This window comes from Lethenteron reissneri, chromosome 22 (assembly GCF_015708825.2).
Source record: "Lethenteron reissneri isolate LAM-NWPU_2019-01 chromosome 22, ASM1570882v1, whole genome shotgun sequence".
NCBI lineage: Eukaryota > Metazoa > Chordata > Hyperoartia > Petromyzontiformes > Petromyzontidae > Lethenteron > Lethenteron reissneri.
Window position 1 is genome coordinate 8411359 of NC_083800.1, and position 20663 is coordinate 8432021.

At 46.8% G+C, this 20663-nt stretch overlaps 1 protein-coding gene across 1 annotated transcript in view; it reads left to right on the plus strand.

The window, feature by feature from the left end:
• Window positions 1–20663, plus strand: part of LOXL4 (lysyl oxidase like 4) — a 76178-nt gene that overhangs the window by 17450 nt on the left and 38065 nt on the right. Inside the window, 1 exon segment of the mRNA XM_061556512.1 lies at window positions 13272–13489. Within this exon segment, the coding sequence (XP_061412496.1) occupies window positions 13272–13489 (218 nt within the window).

Below are 20663 nucleotides of genomic sequence, written 5' to 3' on the forward strand. Positions count from 1 at the left end.
TTTCATGCTTGCATGGATCATACGTCTGTAAAATCCGTATATTGGTACACATAGTGTACTTTAGTGTCCGTCACATAGTGCACCTACAACACAATTTGGATTCATACAACATTTCAATGAGACCGCATAGCAAACTGTGCGGATATTCATTTCATACAGCGGGGGCGGTCAGTCCAAGGCAGCGGGAAAAGGAAGATCTTGAGTCTGGCAGGGAGTTGATATCACCAGCGGCTGGGAGAAGCGAGATTCAAACCAATGGGGCCAGCAAAGGAGAATGAGCGACATCCCACTGACCAAAGGCTGACTGGGGGCTTCAACAGAAAAGCCTGGGTTGCTTGTAGCGGAGAAAGTGCGTGGAGGCGAGTGGAGTGAGACCAGAGGGGGGAGGGTTTTATGTGAGCGTTCAGATATTCAGAACCTATTGGGGAAGCAGCATTCCGCAGTTTTGGTTCATTGCAGTGTGCAGCTGTGGCCAGGCCACTGAATTCAACAAGGCCAACCCTTAGCACCAGAGACAACAATAACAAAAATAATAATTTACAGCCGTTTGCCCAGTCCGCTGATGGATGATGCCTCCCCCATACCGTATCGGTCGTGGGCGCTGTTTAAGCATACTTCACCACGTTGGTCAATGCGGGTTGGTGAAGGGAGATGCCCGGGACTGCTTCAGTTATCACACGCCACTGATGTTAGCGGTGGCCGGGAATCGAGCTTAGGTTCGTGGGTCCATAGCGTGGTGCACTAACCCTCTGCATCTACCACTGCACTACCACGGAGCCATTGCTGTTAAAACAAAATCTGCCAATTTGTCTCCAATTAACAAGCGAGGATGTGATTCCGCGGTGGACACAGAAGTGCGAACCTGGAGCGCGAAAACCATTCAAATCTAAAGTCACCCGCCTCTACGGCCACCCTCCTAAGTCTCCCACTCTGCTCATTCTCTACATTTCTCTCGTTGAGTGGCCCTGACGCTGGCACCGAGAGCTCTGGCAATTCGCCTGGTGTCATGTGGGTGTCGGAGTTTCCCCGTCGGATTTAGACTCTGGGCTTTGATGATGTCACTTAACTCGATCCTAAATAAACAGCCTCCATGTGTTTGAGATTCCGTGCGCGCACTGCTGTGAGGCCTCCGCTACAGCCCGTGTGCGTTTTTTTTTTTCACCAAGAATATTCTGCAAAGGTCAAAGGTGCCACGCGCAAATTCCACGGCAGCCATCAATCGCTGATGCCCGGTGGAACGCTGACGCTGTCTCCAGCCTGGGGGACGGCGGTGCGGAGGTCTTCAGCGAAGGGTAGCAGACTGTGTTTGTACAAACGCAACTTTCCCCATTGGGATTGGCAGTGAGTTCCAGAGATCTAATCTGTAATCTGAAGGGCGGGAAGGTGGGTTGCGGGGGGGGGTTGGGGGTGGAAGGTTGGGGGGAGGAAGGGAACATTTGTTTAGATTTGGGGAAGCAGCGTTCAGTCCGACGTGCACTGAGAAAGTCCACGGTGGGGGTGTTCCTGCAGCGGCAGAAGCGGAAAGGGAGAGAAGCTGAAATGTGAATGCGCGAATTGTGGCCCGTCTGTGCCGGGGGAGTTATCCGCCAGGAGATGCACTGTTCTGTCATCTGAAGTCTGCTGGAAATACCGCAAATAATAAATTCCAGTAGGATTATTGCGCTCATGCGCAATGTGTAACCCGTAGACTTTTTTCTGGTGTTGCTCTTGGGCTTTTTTAAGATGACAGTGCCTTGTTACAATTGTTTTTTGTAACGAGTCCGATGACCACACTGTACAATGTGGAGTCGGGGTAGCATGCCAGTGCAGTGGTTTGCGCTCCACTGCACCACAAACCCCCAGTGACCTGAGGTCGATTTCCGCCCTCGGCTACCGTCACCGGCCCTGGTCCGCTACCCCGCTCAGCAACCTGCACTAACCAGCGTGGAGAAGTATGGCCAAACGAATCCTACACCTGACACGGCACGGAAAAGTCTTCATCTATTCGTGTATTGGCAAATGGGCTGTACATTCTAAAAGAAAGATGGGCACGCTGTGTGGATGCATAATGCTATTTGCTGGATTCAAAAGTTCACAATTGATTTCTGCTTGTAGGCGCTTGGGTAGGTGCTCACCGCCTGTCCAGTGGTTAGAATTCCACATTCCTATGGCTGTAAATTATATATTTAAAAACGCTGGGTGTACCAGTGCTCGCGTGCGTTAGATGCTGCTCAGGGACACGGAGTGGTGGGTGTCTCACCTTATAAGAGGACACTGCTATAGGCACGCCAGTATACTGGTATCGCTATCAGATCGCTCGGCAGCCCCTCATGAATGAATGGACCTGGCTGGGAAGTGATAAGGCAGCTGTGTGACCCATCGTGAACGGTGAAACTGAATCCCTGTGGAAGAAAAAAAAAACATATTTGAAAAATATGAATAATGTAGATGCACGTAGTGAATGTTGTGCCGACTGAGTGAAGCTATGGCGCAGTGACCCAATCGCAGTTGGATAGTTGGGAGTTCAAATCCCAGTCAGAGGTCAACTGAAGCCCATCATACTTCTGGAGTTGACAAATTGGGTGCCCCTATGTGGAAAGAAAGATGTTAGACGCCTGCAAAGTTTAGAGATGCGGGTGCATGCGGCGTCGAATGGAGAAAGTCAGTTGCACCGAAAGACAGAGTATTGAGGAAGTTCTAAAGTGGAGTAAGGGGAAGAGAAGTCTGCCTGAAACAACTCAGAGAAGGCAACATATTGCAATTGGGAGCACTGTGCTCGGGGGAAGGTTTGCTGAAGGAAGCTCAGGACGGAAGCATGTGGGAGAAGAGAGAAGCAGTAGAAGAAGCAAGACACATGCTCGATGAGTTTAAGAAAGAACCACTGAGTTGTAACACGACGTGAAAGATGAAGGAAACTTGAACTAAAGACGTTGCCATTAGGCACAGACCTCAAGAGGAAGATGTGGAAAAGTCAACAGTGATTGTCCAACGGACTGGCCTCTGCCAGAGGAATATGACATTGCCATTAGTTGCTCAAGCCCACCATCAGAGATGAGCTCTGCCAAACTGTTATTGGAGTTCAGGGCCATGCTGGCTTTTCTCAATGAATATGGTGCGCGTTGCCAGGGCCATTAATGGATTTGTGGAGTCCCAGAGATAAAATGTCAGACGGACTCCTCAGAGGCCCCCGCAACCTTTGTTGAGGCCCCGTCCCGATCTGAGCCCCAGAGCAAACTGCCCCACCTTGTACCCCCGTCTCTACGGCCCTGCGTATTGTCGCATGGATGCGCAATTGGGAATGGCAACAGATGTCAGCTGTTTATAGTCGGTGTCCTCTTCGCAAATAATACGTCAGGCCTCCGGAAGTCAGGCTTCCATTGCTTTTGCTCAGCCAAACGCACCATGGAACAGCTTTAAATGTTACCATTTAGTTACTTGTTTTCAATTGCGCTACTGGCGTCCTATTACGGGCCACAGAATCAATTCAGAGATCTCATGGAACTCTGTTCTCCGTGTATCCGTGAACAGACTTATCCCGAAAATCCCTTCCAGTTCCCCTTTTTGTCCTGAACACAGTCGGCATTGACTACGAGTTTGTTTGTCACATGACAGTCAAATCAATATTTGAAAATGACACATCTTGTAATTTTGCTAAATTAAGTGCAACACTGCATTTGATATGATGGAGCGGGTAATCTTGTTCAGACTTTGGTGACTGAAGATAAGACCGTTAATTCACTGTGCCGGAGAACCAGATCTAACCACGGATGCCTGACACCTGGATTCCTATTCAGGATCTCAGCGCAGCCAGTTCAAGGCTCTGAACCTAGAGCCACGTGGCCACCTGTAATGTGTAACTTTAAAGCCCAGTTCTTTGACCTGTGACCTTTTGTGTTTCCATTCGCCATTCATCGTACAGGCACCGTACATTTATTGTATAAGCACCGAGATGGTTATCTCCCCCCCCCCCCTGCCTCATTGGCTCCTCCCTGCCTAGCACCCTATATAAAAAACACGTTTCTCTGAATAGCTCTCTTCATACGCTACAGAAATTTTACTGGAGCGGTTACACCTGATGACGGAGGCTTGTGTTGCTTCCGAAACGTCGTGATTTCATTTATTTGAATTTTCTACCTACGTGACTTTACCGAAAAAAACAAAGAGTATGAATCTTTGCAGTCACGAAAACTTCTAATCTAGAATTAACTGTGACCTTTTCTACGTGCTCAGATTATCTGCATATCTTGATGCATTGTGCCTCTACCCTATTATGTATTATCCTGACTGCCGCAGTGGTGGAAGATCAGTGCAAAACAACTCTAACAGTGCCACATGACAGGAAACAGCTTCAATCATCGTGACCAATATTGGCAAGATTTATATTACGCAGATGCCATGCGGTGCCGTCTAAAATAACTTTTTTAAAGACACAAACAACTCTGCCTCTTATTATTTATTCCAACAAATGAAGGATAATGGGAGAATAATTGTCCAAGACATTTGTAGCATAGTGTTGTGGGTCCAATATATTATGTGTGGTATTTCCGGCTGGAAACAATAAACGGTTTGGTTTGTTACTTGCTAAAAAACCCAAAAACTCTTGCTTTTCTGAAATATCCATAATTTATAGTATCCACGATTGTTAAAACCTGCAGCAGAAAGAAAAAAGATAAAAAGCACGGATCATATTTGATGCATTCTGTGGTGCAACGCTTTGCAATGGCAAAGCACATGTTGCTAAAGAAACATGGCAGGGAAAGCAGAGCCCCAGGTTTGCCAAAAGTTAGCCACGTGGAAGCAAACTGGGCCAAGCGGACTTCAAAACCATCGGAATCTGTCCTGCATTAACGACAACCAGTGGCATCCATTCAGCCACGTTCAGAGCACATGATGTGAGATTTATTTTTTGTATACAACATGTGGCGCAGTATTTATCATAGCTATGAAGCAGAGCAAATAAAAAAATATTATTAGGCCGTTGTATACAAAATGTCCAAAACGTATCATAAGACATCTATATATTTTATTTAAAGACTGATAACATTGAAGAATAATAGTTTCATAAGGTGACCAGGTGGCTAATAAGTCAGAGCGATGAGCTGACACCACTACGATCATCAGGTTGAATGTGGGTTTCGACCGCCTGCGATTAAATCGGATTCTTAAGCGTAGGAAAGTCGATTGTCTCAGCTTGGTTATCAATGACTGTGCACACACACACATGCCCGTCGTATTAAATGTTACACGGAAGGTGGCTCTAAGTTTCAGCCCTGAGAGTAAAAAAAATAACCCGTAAAAAGAAAGTTTTCACTATAAATCCTTTATATGCGTGGCATCGGTTTTATTTTATTATTCATTTCTGTTTTTCTTGAGTAAGAGTTTCATTTTTATCACATTGGTATTTTAAATTAAATATGAAATTTTTGTTTTTCCTAAAAAGTGGAAAATTTTGGAAAAAATTTCACGAAAATAAATTGTCACGCACAACGAGTCTGTGTTCAAAATGTCAGCTCGATTGGATCACGGGAAGTGGGTTAAAAAACGACCGAAAGATTTGCACGGTCGTAAGCGCGCAAGCAAGTGAACTTAATATAAAGGATTTAAAAACATCAGTTTCACTGCAGTGCGACAAATATCACTTTGTAGAGGGATAGGCGAGAAAGCTGGCCCCGAGTGTGGGTGGCTATGATGTCACTTGAAGAGATTTCAGAAGGAGGTCTGTAACATCTGCTTCCGTAGAATATTCTGCTCTGTGAGAATTCACAATAGCTTTTTTCATATCATTAGATAATTCCACTCTAACAATGGAGATAGATCATGGGACCTCCTTTGCCTGTACCCAAAATATGAGAATAGGTTTTCTCCTTTTTTCTGGCAAAAAAAGCAGGTGTTAAGATGTTAAAACACCAAACTGAAACCTTTTACAAGGAATCATGTCCGCATTAACCACAATACTTGTGGTCAGAATGCAAACAAAAAACATACTCTGATAATATATGCAGTGTCTTTGAAACTGATTGGTCCACACCAGAGACAGCTTTCTTTCGAGCCTAGTCTCAAACGGTGTTAGTTCAGAGGAACAGAGGACGCCAAAAGGCAAAAAGTCTTTTGTCGTTTTTGCTGCCTTGCCCAATCTCGATCAATCAGACATATAATGAATGAAGCAGTTACTTATTTGTATTTCAATCTTGATTGGAAGCTTTCGTGACTGCAGGAATCCATACTCTTTGGTTCTTTCGGTATAGTCACGTAGGTAGAAATAAAATAAAATAAAACAAATCACGACGTTTCGATCGCAACACAAGCGGTGACTTTACCGAAAGAACCAAAGAGTATTTATAGTTCGTGACTTGCTTAGGATTTTCTCTATTTTGCACTCCTATAATTTTTGTTTGGTGTTGTAACTCGCTGACCCGCCCATATTGGACATCTGTGAAAAAGAGCTTCATAGCTCATCGGATTCATGTAGCTTAGATAAAGATTCTGATTGTTTCCCGATGTTCGTTTTGCAAAGCGCTCTTGAGCCTGTTTGTTGCGTCAAGCCAGGTAGGAACACCGTTCCAGTGACCAACACCGATCTAAACAAGCCACGTTTCTAACACAAATTCAACCAAATGATAAAAAAATGTATTCTTAAATAAGGCGCTTTCCTGTGAAACACAAAGCATGGTACATTAGCTTACTTTGATCTAAGTCATAAAATAAATTGCTTATTTGCTCAAGTAAAATGGTTTTGGACTTTATTCCAAAGACAGGGATTTTTTTAATAATTAGGAGGTAATTCAGGCTTAAACGACACACAGCTGCGCACTTAATTTGTTCAAATATTTACGATTATGAAACCCCTTCTGTTTTCATAATGAAAACCCTTCTATTTTCATAATCGGTGCTGGCACTGTCTCTTGAAACGTTTTTTTCTGAAAAAAATTTTCTTGACATTAAGAGTCCTGTTGAAATCTGCTTGTGTATTAGAACAAAAGCCCATCAATAACGTCTCACTATTCCACGCGACTATTCGCAAGACCAGACCATGGTGGAGCCCAATATATATCTTTTTTTATTTTCCCCACTGCAACTTCCAAGCGCCTTCCACGCCAGCTTTATACCCAAAGGCGCAGAGGAATTAAATAAATATCAGTGCAACATTCCCCGACTGGCTGACAGCGAGCTGCCTAGCGTCACGGGCCGTCGTTTCTGCTTACCGAGCTTGCTGTTTTGGCTTCCGTCTGCAGCGCTATGCAGGTCGCACCAAGGCAGGTGCAGGACACCATGCAGGTGCTCTTTTCACCTCGTCACGTGCCATTGTAGGACGCTTTACACGACTTGTACGTCCACTCAGGTTTACCATTTTACCGTAAGCTATATATTTTTGAATGGCCATTTAACAATGCATAGATTCATCTTCTTGGTTCTTTCGGTAAAGTCACGTAGAAGGGAAGTAATACAATAATAAAAATTAAACGTAATAAAATAATTATGTTTTATTTTTATTTTATAATAATAAAAATAAAACATAATAAAATAATTATTTTTATTTTTATTATTGTATTACTTCCCTTATACGTGACTTTACCGAAAGAACCAAGAAGATGAATCCCTGCAGTCACGAAAGCTTTAAATCGAAAAAAATGCATAGATTCATCAATTAAAATAAATTCTTATATGCAAGAAACATGCATTGAGTTGTGTGTCTGTGTGAGATAGCATTTCTGTTTTTATGACTTATCCAAGCAATATAGGATGATATGCTAATGTTATATAGCAGGATATGGAGTGAACAAAATAATACAAATGAAACAAAAATGATACAAATAAGAATAGATCCTTGAATCGTATTGTGATCCCAAATTGTTCCATTTGCATGTTCGTGGCTTATTTACTTATGCAAGGTTGCTTTGAGATGTCGTGGCATTTAAGCACTCAAACATACTAATCCTTATGCATCTATTCATCCGGATATAGAATAATAAATAATGTGCTGCCCTTTATAAATCCACTGCTGGATAAAGGCTTCCCCATGCTGTGTCGGTCATGGGGGTTGTTTGACCATACTTCACCACGCTGGTCAGTGCTGGTTAGTGAAGGGGGCATCAAGGGACCCGTTGAGATGTCACGTGAGCCATGGCTGGGAATCAAACTCAGGTTGCCAGGTCCATGGTGCAATGCACCACTGTGCCACCATTGAGAGTGTTTCACTGCTGCTACTGTATGCCGTTACACATACTACACTTTGGTTGAGTCAATTCACATATTTGAAACTGAGACCCTAAAATTATGCACACGCTCACAAACAACACTTTATTTTTCATTATAGCCTCCCCCATTAATGCAGTTACTACAGCGGTGATCGGAATGAGTAACTCACACCCACCATGGGAATGTGGAATTTCCGCCAATGCCTTTTTAACAGCAGATGAACGCTGCCGTGTACTCATTTGAGATATGAAGCACTTTACTTTTTTTTTACTGTATTTTTATTACTAGCCTAATCTTGGACAGTTGCATCGTGTGGCTTGCATCGTGTGGCCCTGGTGTCAATAATTAAATAGGGGCCCCTGTCCAATTTCCCCCGCTCTTCGTAGTTCAGGGTTTGAGCCCCTTTGGCTTGTGTGCCCTGGTGCAGTTGCACCGCCTGCACACTTGCTAGCTACCTCACTGACCGTGGCGAAGGAGCAGAGGTGTCGTGGTTTGCGTCCTGCGCTATAAACCCAACGAAATAAGTCTGATTCCCGGTCATGGCCAACATCGGTGGCGAGTGATGTTTGAGCTTCCCCTTTCACTAACTACTGGACATCTGCGAAAATGAGCTTCATAGCTCATCGGATTCCTCCAGTATAAATATTCTGGTTGTGAACCCGCACTGACCGGCATGATGAAGTATGGTCAAACAACCGCCGTGACCAACACTGCATGTGGAAACCTTCACCCAGGAGTGAATTGACAATGGACTGTTAATTATTGTGGCTATTTTGACCCATGTTTCTTTCGATTAACACGTTCCTTCGGAGTGGGCAGGTAGGAACTTGGCAGGACAGCGCATTTGTGCACGACAGACAAATATGCACGACAGAGACAAACAATCCCTGGTGGGCAGTGTGGAACCTGTTGTTCCTACCTGTAAAAATAAGCCTTAAATGTTTAGTTGGAAAAAAATTATTCAGTGGCTTGCTCTGAAATCTTCGTTGAACTTATGAACACATATTTAACATTAGGAAGTCATATGAACATAAATAGTGCAATATATATTGTGACATCCGGTAATGAAACCCAGAGGCTCCCAGTTACCGGATGAATGTGTTTCATAAATAGGAATAAAATCAGGGCTTGCATTTCACTCTCTTGGTGGTCTATACAACTACTCTGTCTTATTCCTAGAGATGCTAATCACGTGATTTTTGTAAAATATATACAGTCTATTTATATGTGTGTGTGTATAGGGCTGGTCTGTGACGATACTTTGACATGTGGATTGAAGTTTGCTTATCTTGACACGCGGCCAGTTTGCCAGTCTTGGCCTTTGAGCGAATGCAATTACCACTTAAGCCAGCTGCGTGAGAGTTATGCAAGCAGAATTATGAAATAAAATAAATTCCAACCCCGCTTCCTCAAAGGCGACCCGCTGGTGCGCGTTAAAGAAACTTTCAAACGCCGCTCCGGACTGTGGTTTGCTTGATTCAGAAGTAAACGCCACTGGTTGTGTGGAGTCGGCGTTCGGCATAACCACACAGCCGCGTGCAGGCGGGGAATGAGACGCCTCGCCCGATTCGCGTTTCAGACCCCTTAACAGCAGACGCTCTGCCGTGCGAGACTTTTCCATCTTAAATTGGGGCCCCCCTTTATTTGACAACTTGTACAAAAATATATAAACACGCGGAAACGAGGTCACACGTCCCTTCACTGTTGTTGCTCGTTTCTATCAAAGCAGTGTCGGTCAATAAAATCTCGCGAGCCTATGTGATTTTTTTAGATTTTATTTTTTATTAATTTAATTTTTTTACCTACGTGACTTTACCGAAAAAACTAAGAGTATGAATCCTTGCAGTCACGAAAGCTTCAAATCTAGAATTAGGTGTGCAGTTCCCTCTGCAGCCTGAAACAAATGGAAAAGTGTTTTTACTGCGCAGTTGCTCTGTTTCAGGATACCGTTTTGACTCAGTTCATGGCGTTTTAGGTTATCTCTTTGGAAGGCTACAATGTATGTATTTATCGCTACAATTTTAGCATTGTTTTGCATGGCTATTTGCTCCATTCGTTCTATGTACATCATTCGCCCCGTAATTTTTCTGTCCTAAAATGTTCCCCTTCAGCTCACCTAAACCTATATCAAAATCACCCAGAACACATCCGATATTGTCAGATCTCAGAAGCTAAGCAGGTGGGAGCCTGGAAATTGCTTGGAACAGGCGACCAGCAATCAGAACATAGGTGTTATAGGCTGTTGCGGTGCTATCTTTTCAAGAGGAGACCAGTCCAGCAAAAGCCATGAGTGTACAGTGCTATTGTCCAAATATTCCACGCTGCCCACCTTCACCAACCCGCGCTGACCAGCGTGGCGAAGTATGGTTAAATAACCCCCACGAGCCGCATAGTGTGGGGGAGCCTCTCATCCAGCAGTGGATTGACAAAGGGGCTGTTCATGTACATGCCACCGAATATACCCTCGCGGTAAATTACACCGGTTAGAGTTCACGAATGCTGGAGTTTCACTGCACTCCTGAGTCGTAAAAACAAAATTGTGAACATTTATGGGAAGGCCAGAGATACAATCTTCCAATGTCTCACTCATGCAGTGACTGCAGAGAACATTCCCTGGCGGCTGGCGGGGGTTTGGAGGATGGATATATCAGCTGTGAAGCACGCAGACAACCAAAGAAAAAGCCCGCTTACCCCTGGGATATGTCTGGCAAAGTCTCCCATTAATCACTCCGGGACTGTCACGGGGCTTTGCTGCTGACACTGATGCTGATCGGCGACACGTTGTCAGTTGAAACTGTGCACGGCATGTTCCATATATCCTTGAGGTTATTGTCGTGGCGGTGAAGAGTTGGCGTACTGGTTAGCGCACTCGGCTATCAAAGCGGTGACCTCAATGTGATTCCCGGCCAGAGCGAGTGATATCCGAATCATTCTAGATTTGAAGTTTTTGTGACTGCAAGGATCCTTACTCTTTGGTTCTTTCGGTAAAGTCACAGAGGTAGAAAAAAAAAGAATAAATAAATAAGTCATATATTTTTTTTCTTATTCTTTTTTTTCATCTACGTGACTTTACCGAAAAAACCAAAGAGTAAGATATCCGAATCAGTTCTCGACAACACCATCACTAACCCACGCTGACCAGCATGGCGAAGAGTGGTCAAACAACCCCAATGACTGACACGGTTGGTTACGTACGGTGCGAAAGAAGTGCAACATACATACATAGGGCATGACAAGTTCTTCATTGATGAGCTGTGCGCGACGTTGCATTCGGTAAAGGAGCAGCAGGCCTGCAAATCCTTGCTCACTCCTCTAATGGCAGAAGGACCTCCGCTCGAGGTGGCTCCCGAGACAGCTCTCTCTGGAGGGTATTTTTGGCCTACTCATCCACACTGACCAGATATCTTGGGAGCGATGGGAGTACCCACACTTTACCCCACCACCCGCAACCTGCCAACAGACTCCCAGCAGCGTGCACATGTAGATTAACTTCCCCATTGCTTCAACCGCCACACAACGACCTCTGGAGTTCAAGTCCAGTTGGTAACCAACACACCAGAGGTCGCAACCGGGTACCCGATACCCGTACCCTACCCGATACCCGGCTACCCGTGCCCAGCCGGGTACGGGTACCCGTTTGCGACCCTGGTGCGGCCAGTTACGGGTACGGGTAGGCCGTGAGTCACTGGTGAGTAACTGTTTATCACTCATTTCCCAACGTCTTGTCTCTTCTCACAATTCAAGTTCCTAGAATCAACCCACCCGCGCCTGCAAAATGGCTTCATCCCAGAGGTCGCAATCGGGTACCCGTAACCCGTACCCGTACCCTACCCGTACCCGGCCGGGTACGGGTAGCCGGGTATCGGGTAGGGTACGGGTACAGGTACCTATTTGCGACCCTGGTGCGGCCGGGTACGGGTATGGGTAAGGAATCAAAACCCGTTTGCGACCTCTGCATCACACCGAGGTGCAACCCGAATGCCATTCCGTGTTCCTATCCACGAAGTTATCGTCGCCCGGGAGGTGTGTGTACTGATCGGTTTTTATTCTTCGCCCGTTTGCGGTTCTGTGGCTTCTTGGGCAGGAAGCTTCCGTGGGTCCACGGGGTTTCCTCCCGGGACATCTGAGTTGTGGTGAAATCGAAGGCTGTGAAATCTTATCGTGAAATTGGAGACGGACTTTTTTTGCTCCGTGATTTATACTTCACGGCCAAACTGCAGCGTGCAGAGAAAATGTGTTCATATTTACCAGACCGTCAAACAGTGACCTCTTCACAGTCGCTTGCTTTTGTATCTGTTTACAAATGTAGGTTGCTTGTTTAATAGCTGCTTCAAACAAGCACATAGAGAACGTCAAATTATTTAGCAATTTTGTAGCAATTTAAAAAGTGTCCATTCGTTAGTCCAAAGTGGCTTCAGTTTTATTCCATCCAGCCTACAGCTATGCGCAGAGAGAAGTAGTTTTCAAACTTTCCATTTGTCAAGCGCGTTCGGGCGTGGAACGATCAAATTACTCATTCGATTCAACGTATCTCCCCCGGCTCGCGATGCACGCATCGAGCCAAACGCACACATCGTGAACAGGAGCCGCAGCGTGCCGGGAGCTTCTTCATGAACAACAGAGTCGACAACGACGCCGGGCACCGCGCGGCACAACTGGAAAAAAAACCACATCGGGGAGTCGCGCAGCACGACTGCCAAACCCAACGAAAATTGAATTGCCCATGTGGCGAGATGTTAACTACGTCATCTAGTATACAGGAGGTCGTGGGTTCGATCCCGACCCTGACGCCTGCTGCTGTATATTTGGAGCTTGCATGTTCTCCCCGTGGTCGTGTGGATTTGTCTCCAGGTCCTCCGGTTTTTCCCTCCACATTTAGAGTAACCGGATGCTCAAATGTCCACAAGATAAGCCACTTTGGTGAGCCATCATTTGTGATAGCCAGGCTGCTTCTAAACGAGAGCTACATAGCTCAGTGGGCCTTACCTGGGAAAAAAATAAAAAAATAGTTTAATCGCTCATCGCCGTGTGATCTGCCCCTCTTTCCCAAACCCTCTTTCCTCCTCCTCCTCGCCGTCGCCGTCGTCCCGTGGCAGATGCTGCCGGGCGAGCGGCTCTTCACGGAGGTGCGCCTCAAGCCCGTGCTGAGGAACGGGGCGAAGCGCGTGCCGGTCACCGAGGGCGTGGTGGAGGTGAAGCACGGCGGGCGGTGGAGCCGCGTGTGCAACGCCGGCTGGGCCGAGGAGGAGGCGCGCGTCGTGTGCGGCATGCTGGGCTTCCCGAGCCACCGCGGATTCGACGCGCAACCCTACCGGTGAGGCAATGCTGGCGACGCGGGCGGTGCGGGCGGTGTGGGTGGCGCGGGTGCCGTGGGTATCGCGGTTGGTGTGGGTGGGGTGGGTGGCGTGGGTGGTGTGGGTGGTATGGATGGTGTGAGTGGCATGGGTGGGGTGGGTGGGATGGGTGGGGTGGGTGGTGTGGGTGGTGTGGGTGGTGTGAGCGGTGTGGGTGATACGGGTGGCATAGATGGCGTGAATGGCATGGGTGGGGTGGATGGGATGAGTGGGATGGGTGGTGTGGGTAGTACGGGTGGCGTGGGTGGCGTGGGTGCCGTGGGTATCGCGGGTGGTGTGGGTGGGGTGGGTGGGATGGGTGGTGTGGGTGGTGTGAGGGCGACGACAGAGCAGGGGAAGAGCGGTGATGCAACCGAACGGTGTCCACCCATGCCAGCGGCCGCCCTGGTTAATCCCACGAGTGGAATGACCATAGATTTACGCGGTCAGCTTCACAGTGGACGCCGCAACGTTATTCGCGGATGCTATGTGTTGCGGCGTCACGGTCCAAATGTACAAAATTTTATAAACTGTTGTTTACTGCTTTGAGTAAAAACCAAAGAGCAACATCACCTTCTGCTCGCAAACTAATGCTCAGTTGCAGCCCGGCACTGCATACACCTTGTGTTGCACAGGGACAGCTGCCACTGGTGGTCCCCTTGGCTAAACCGCAGCAGGGCATTGAAATGGTGAAGATGTGAGACACGTAAACGCTCGAGTCGATACGGGCATCCAGATCGTATGTACGGAATTACCGCAAAGCACGCGTCAGTGTTGCATTGTAAGCCACGTAAAAAAAATACAAAATACGAAAATTTAAAATATGCAATTCCCCACGTGGACGGCCCTTTGTCCTGTACCCAATCGGCAAACTCGGCGAGGCGTACGGTTCGCCCTGTGGAGTCACGTGCCGCTCGGCCGTTAGGCGTTTACGACGCCGTTGACCCCGAGCCCACGCCGGCCACCGCTCCTGGGAGGGCCGTGTGGGTGGTCGAGGTCACGGTCAATTGAACGCCGAGGTCGCGTAGCTCCACAGTGGTACGGGACGCTGCAGCTTTGCCTTGCGTTTTAGCGCAAGTGCAGGCGTGGCCCGTGTTTGTTCAACAACTGAAATGGTCGAAACTTATCCCAGAGTTTGGCTGCTTGATCACACGCTGTTATGATTTGAAGGACTAAAAAATGTTTATTCAAATTTTAACGGACTTTCGTCTGCTTATTTATGCTGCTGGAGATTCATGAGTAGAGTGCTGCTGTTAGTGCGCTTGACTCAGACTCGAAAGGGCACGAGGAGGACATGAGTCAGTGGGTCAGGAGTAAACTCAGCCTGTCATCTTTCCCGGAGTCGATAAACAGCAGCTTTCGTGCGGAAGGACTGAAACACTTGCATAGGAATGTAGAGTTTCTATCACTGGCCGAGGGATGTCACTCGAGGTGAGCACGAAGCCCGATGCTCGTTCGAGCACAGACGTAGTCTGACGCGACAGCACAGCTGGGATCGTTCTGGTAATAAAACTGAAAAACTAAATAAGTCTGACATTATATTTGCGTCACAATCCCTAGCCACCATTCTCAAAACTTACGCCCACCCCCTTATAACACATACACCCACAGACAGAACATAAAGGTCCCCCGAATAAACATTAACGAGCACCTACTAAGGCCGGAACAGTAGCGGTGTGGCCACAACCAAGCCTGCCTTTACCTGATGTTCACACTCTGCACCAGTTAATCACTTACGGCTGAGTCTAACTAAGGGAGTAATTCACCACTGATGATCAACCTGACCGGGAATTAAACCCAGCTCACCAGAGGTTTGTAGCGTGGTGACCATGCTCATGTGTAAATATTAGCGGGTTACCAACTGTCCTGGTTTTTCTGGGATTTGCCTCTTTTTGAGACAGCTCTCCTGGGAAATCTATAATTCTTCCCTGGTACAGTTCTTGTCAGTTGTATAATTATCCACCAAACATCTTAACGGATTGTCCTGCGACAAAAACAACCCTCACATCAGTGGTTCTCCCCTCTTCTGGCATTGTGAGGTATCCTTCACCTTGATACGTACGAGGTGGCAACCCCAGAGAGATCTCAACTCACGAAAATTTGCGCCGCCGGGAATCCCATCGCGTCTCGTCAGAACGTGGACGGAGAACGCCCGTGAAGGACGCCACGTGCGTGACCTTGCAGCGAGACAAAGCGGCCTTGTGCACGATCCCACGTGTGCCGTGTCTGGTGAGGCGTGCGCTCAGGGAGTGGCGCCCGTCTGTGTCACATCTGCGTCTGACCAGGGTTATCATTATTATTGGTGCAGTCTGTTCTCCTATAACGGGGTAGTTGGGTTCCTGATGAACACCGGGTGATGTAGAAATCGCGTTATAATGATGCAGGGTCAAGGACAGTCCGCGATAACACGTGAGATGTGTACGCAGGCTGAACAAAGACTGATGCGCATGGGTAGCATCTAAAAGCATCCAGCAGCATCCCGTGTTTGGTGATGATACTACACCAAGGCAGCGGTACGACCGCTTATTCCGACTCGCGTGACATAGTTCTGTTCACTTAATCGCATTGTATCCAATACACAATCCACGTTATAAAAAATATGTTCCCCAATACATTCATTGCTTTATATCCATTCTAGATTTGAAGCTTTCGTGACTGCAAGGATTCATATTCTTAGTTTTTTCGGTAAAGTCACGTAGGTACTTGATGCAGCGAATCTGGCTGTGACGGTCCCACCTGATGACGGAGACTTGTGTTGCCTCCGAAACGTCGTGATTTTATTCTTTTAGCTTTATATCCAATTCGTGTTATAACAACACGCCTTATGTGAGAACAGACCATATTGCTCTCCGCTTCGCTCTTAGGCGCCGCTCAGCGCGGGGGTTCCACGTACAGACCTCGGTCGTCATCTTCAATGCCCCCTGCCGTTGTTGGCCAGACCCAGTTTGGATTTATTTTGGCATTGGCTGCGCTGGGATTATGATTTTGGGATGGGGTCCTCATGAAGGCGTGCAGTGGCCAGGGCACTTCGCCTGTGAACGGCGTCCGTTCTAAAATAATGCGATAGCGTTTCAAGTGACGCAGTCATGGAAAGACACGTGTTGGCAATTACGGAAAGATCTCAGAGGCGCCGTTAAGTAATGATAGGAGTCATCGCTTCAAAAAATTCCGATGGTGATTTTAAATTATTTTGAAACCGATGTAATAAAAACATATTAATGAGTTTTATGCGCAGATGTCTGCAGACTACGGCCAGAAGATTATAGTTAGTGTTCATTCATTACCCACCAAAAACGCATCACCTTAGTGATGTCTTTATTTAGTTGTAGATTAAAAATCGATGATGATCATGATAATAATGATGATGGTGGGATACAACCTCAATGTGGCTTCCTACAGCCTCCAGCTTTTGGAATGCAGTGGCAAAGCCAGTAGCCCGGTCATATAACCCGAGATGAAAATCAGACGTTTGAAGAATGTGCTCTTACAAGCATCCAAACAACTCACACAGGGCAGAATTCAATGGGGGCCCTATTCGTGTGTAGCTTTTGAATGAGCTCCCAACACGCATATTTTTGCGCGTGCGCATGTGTTGCCCAGAGCGCCTTAAACAGCGAGGAATCGCGGGGCGAGACGGGGGACAGGGCGACGAGGCCGTTGTTTGCGGCGTGCCGGCTGTCGTAGCCCGACCGCTTACCGAGCCACTCGGGAACGCGCGACAACAGAGCGTAGCGGCAGTAGCGGCAGCAGCAGCGGCGGCCAGCTACGTAAACAGGGCCAGGGCATGATCCTGGAAGGGTTGGCTGGCGGTCGGCCTGTCTGTGTGGGTCTTGGCAGGTTGTGGTGTGAGAGGCACTGACATATATAATGTATTTGCCCCTGTTTTACATGACATAATGAGGGCACGGCATCATTACATACGATGAATGGACCAGGGGCGGTTTCTTCATTAGGGCGATTGGGCGACGCACCACCAATGTCATTCAACCACAGAGTCACGCTAGCCGTCACTGCAGCCTCTGGATATAGTCCAATCAGCGTCATGTCACGTTCTGTGGAGTACCGCCTCTTTTTGGGCGATTTCCCTCCGGCTGAGAATCGCCCCGAGTGGCGCTGCAATGCATTCTCTATGGCTTCCGGGAGGGCTCGCCCTAACGTGCTTACGTCATCATACGTGCTTACGTCATCATACGTAAGCACGTTTCATCCAACAATATAATTTGTTGCCACCTAGTGGAATCTTTAATAAAATAAACTTGAGTGGTTTGTTTTAATAGTGAGTATAGAAACAAACAAGATGTATTGTAAGAGTCACTTTATTTTTCATTAATATTAAAGAAGTGAAGTTGCCTTTACATGCTTAAGCTGTTAATTTATCCATTGCATGGGTGGACCTTATCCTTATCAATCATCCAGACATTTGCCCCCCCTGAGAGATTTTGCAGGAGCCGCCACTGGAATGGACACTCATCAATGCTTTCATTCCATCGTGGGATTGTGGTTAGTGTACTCCGCTGCTTGTATGTCATTAAAGAGATCGTTTCCGAGGTCGTTTTGAAAATAAATGGGTGGAGTGGCGGCGCTCTGGTTAGCGCATTGCACGATGAACCCAGCGACCTGAGCTTAATTACCAGCCTTGGGTAGCATCAGTGGCGAGTGATATCTGAACCAACCCTGGGTCACCCCCACACCCCTTCACCGATGTGCACTGACTAACATGGTGAAGTATGGTCAAAACAACCCCCGTGACTTAGACGGCATGGGGAGACCTTCATCCAGCAGTGGATTGACCAAGGTTTATAAACTATTGATAATGATTCTACACCACATAGCATGTACAGCATTCGCTATTGCATATACATACATGTTCATAGCATATAACGTAAACGAAGACCTCATGCAAAAGTCAAACATTTGTTTTTGGTGAGGGAGAAACGCAAGAGTCAAAAGCGCCGTTTGCAGATTTTCCCCTTTTGTTTGTGCCAGTGACTCGTCCGTGCGGGAATGACTGCCACTCTCCAGGGTGACCCGTGACGCCCTTCCTCGCCGCGGCCATCCATTCACTGTGCCCTGCATGAGCCTCCCACACAATGCAGGGCTTTCCCAGCAAACAGCCACATGGGAACAACCTAAAAAACAATTATCTCCCAGCTCGGTCAGAGTGGTCTCCTAAAGGTCATTTTTCTCCATCTCAAGGGAGACATTTGTGGACCCACGCAGCTCCCCGTTGTGAGCAATGGCTTCCCATGTTTTCGGCTCATGGCACTGGAACTCGTAAAAGCCACACACCCCAGACAGGAATGTGACTCCAGACTTTTACAAAAGGGAAAAAAAAAACTTGCTAGGATTTAAACAACGGCGTGAAACGGGATTTGAAATTCCAATGGTATGAAATATTGTCTCCAACAGGCCTTTAGACAAACGACTGCTGAATGAAGGCCTCCCCACGTCGTGGGTATTGTTTGACCATACTTCTCCACGCTAGTCAATGCGAGTTTGTGGAAAGGAGCTCAGTACTCGTTTCGACATCACTCGCCTGTGTTGTTATTCATGGCCGGGAATCGATTTCGGGTCATCATGTTCATAGCACGTTGTGCTAACCAAAGCGACACAGCTCCCCGAAAGGTTGTCTTATTTGTACATAAATCATCAGTTGTCGTAAAGGGTGGTTCGAAGCTAGGACCTCGGCAAGGTAAGGTAAAAGTGTAAAAAGCAACGAGCCTACACCTTTACCCTACCTTTTACCTTACCACAATACAATCACTCTACCCTACCTTTTACCCTTTAGCAGGTAAGGTAAAATGTAAAAAGCAACGAGCCTACTTTTTACCCTACCCTTTACTCTTACCCCTTGGCATGTCGACACCTTTACCTTTACCCTTTTACCCGGTAAAAAGGGTACAATTACCTTACCTTGCCGAGGCCTAGTTCGAAGTCAATTGCTTCAGGGACTGTTTTTAAAACAACGCCTCAGCAGTTATTGTTTATAACGTTTTTGATAGTTTTAATACCCACTGGCACCGGTGCATCAATATAACCCGAAGCCTTTAAAAATATATAGTTTTTAAAGTTTAAGGGTTTTTTATTATCCTACGTTGAAAGTAGATTAATGTTAAGTGGATTTCAGAAAATGATTAAGTGATGTCCGGAAATCAATGTGACAGTGAATGGTTGGTTTGTGTTTGGTTTGACGGAACAAATCTGGTTTTCATTACTTGAGCTTCTTTATGTAGTGTCTCTTACGGTGGCTTGGTGGCCCAGAGGTCAAATCGCTGAGTCGGCACTGCTAAGATTCTGGATTCTGGCTTTGAATCTGTGTCCCAGTCGCTTGTGATTAAACTGAGCTCTCGATTGTATTGAGGTCATGGTCTCAGCCGATCCCATGGGTGATTGCACAAACAAACCCACCCATTTTCAATTGGGGTTTACACTTCATTTAGTGAAATTTCAGCTCTGGGAGTAAAAAAATTGGTTTGATTGTCATGCAATGAACAAAGCCATTGCAAAGTGCATGGGAAAGTGCCGCTCCCTATTGTGCAAAAGTATTAGGATTTTTCGGTGGAAAGGCCTGTGAATAATGAATTATACAGCCATTCTCTGACACCTGGACGCGTGCTCTCCTGCGAGATTTCAGTATTCTTCTTCTGATGACGTGACACCGAGAGCACAATTGGAATAAACTGTGGCGGGAAGAGGACAAAATAAATAATCTTAGACATCCCACCGTGTAGTAATGGTGAGGACACTAAACCAGCAGTCCAAAGGTCGCCGGTTTATTTTGCCGGCGGCACCGCAGTGGAGACAATGGGAACGTTTCTTAAATCCTCCCGCCCCTGTCCAGCCAGCAGTATAAATGGGTACACCCAGTTAGCCAGCCAATCGGCAGGGTCACGTGTTTGGTGGGGTGAAGTGTGGGTACTCCCAGCTCTTCCAATACATCTGGCCAGCGTGGAAGAGTAGGCCAAATACCCTTTCGATAGGCAATCTAAAACTCCCCCGCAGTGGCAAGATGTTACTACCTCGCCTGGTATACAGGAAGTTGTGGGTTCGATTTAGAACCTGGAGTTTGCGTGACTGTGGTCACGTGGATTTTTCTCCGGGTTCTCCGGATTTTCTCTCCACATTCAGAATCATGCGTTTAGAGTGTTTGCTACT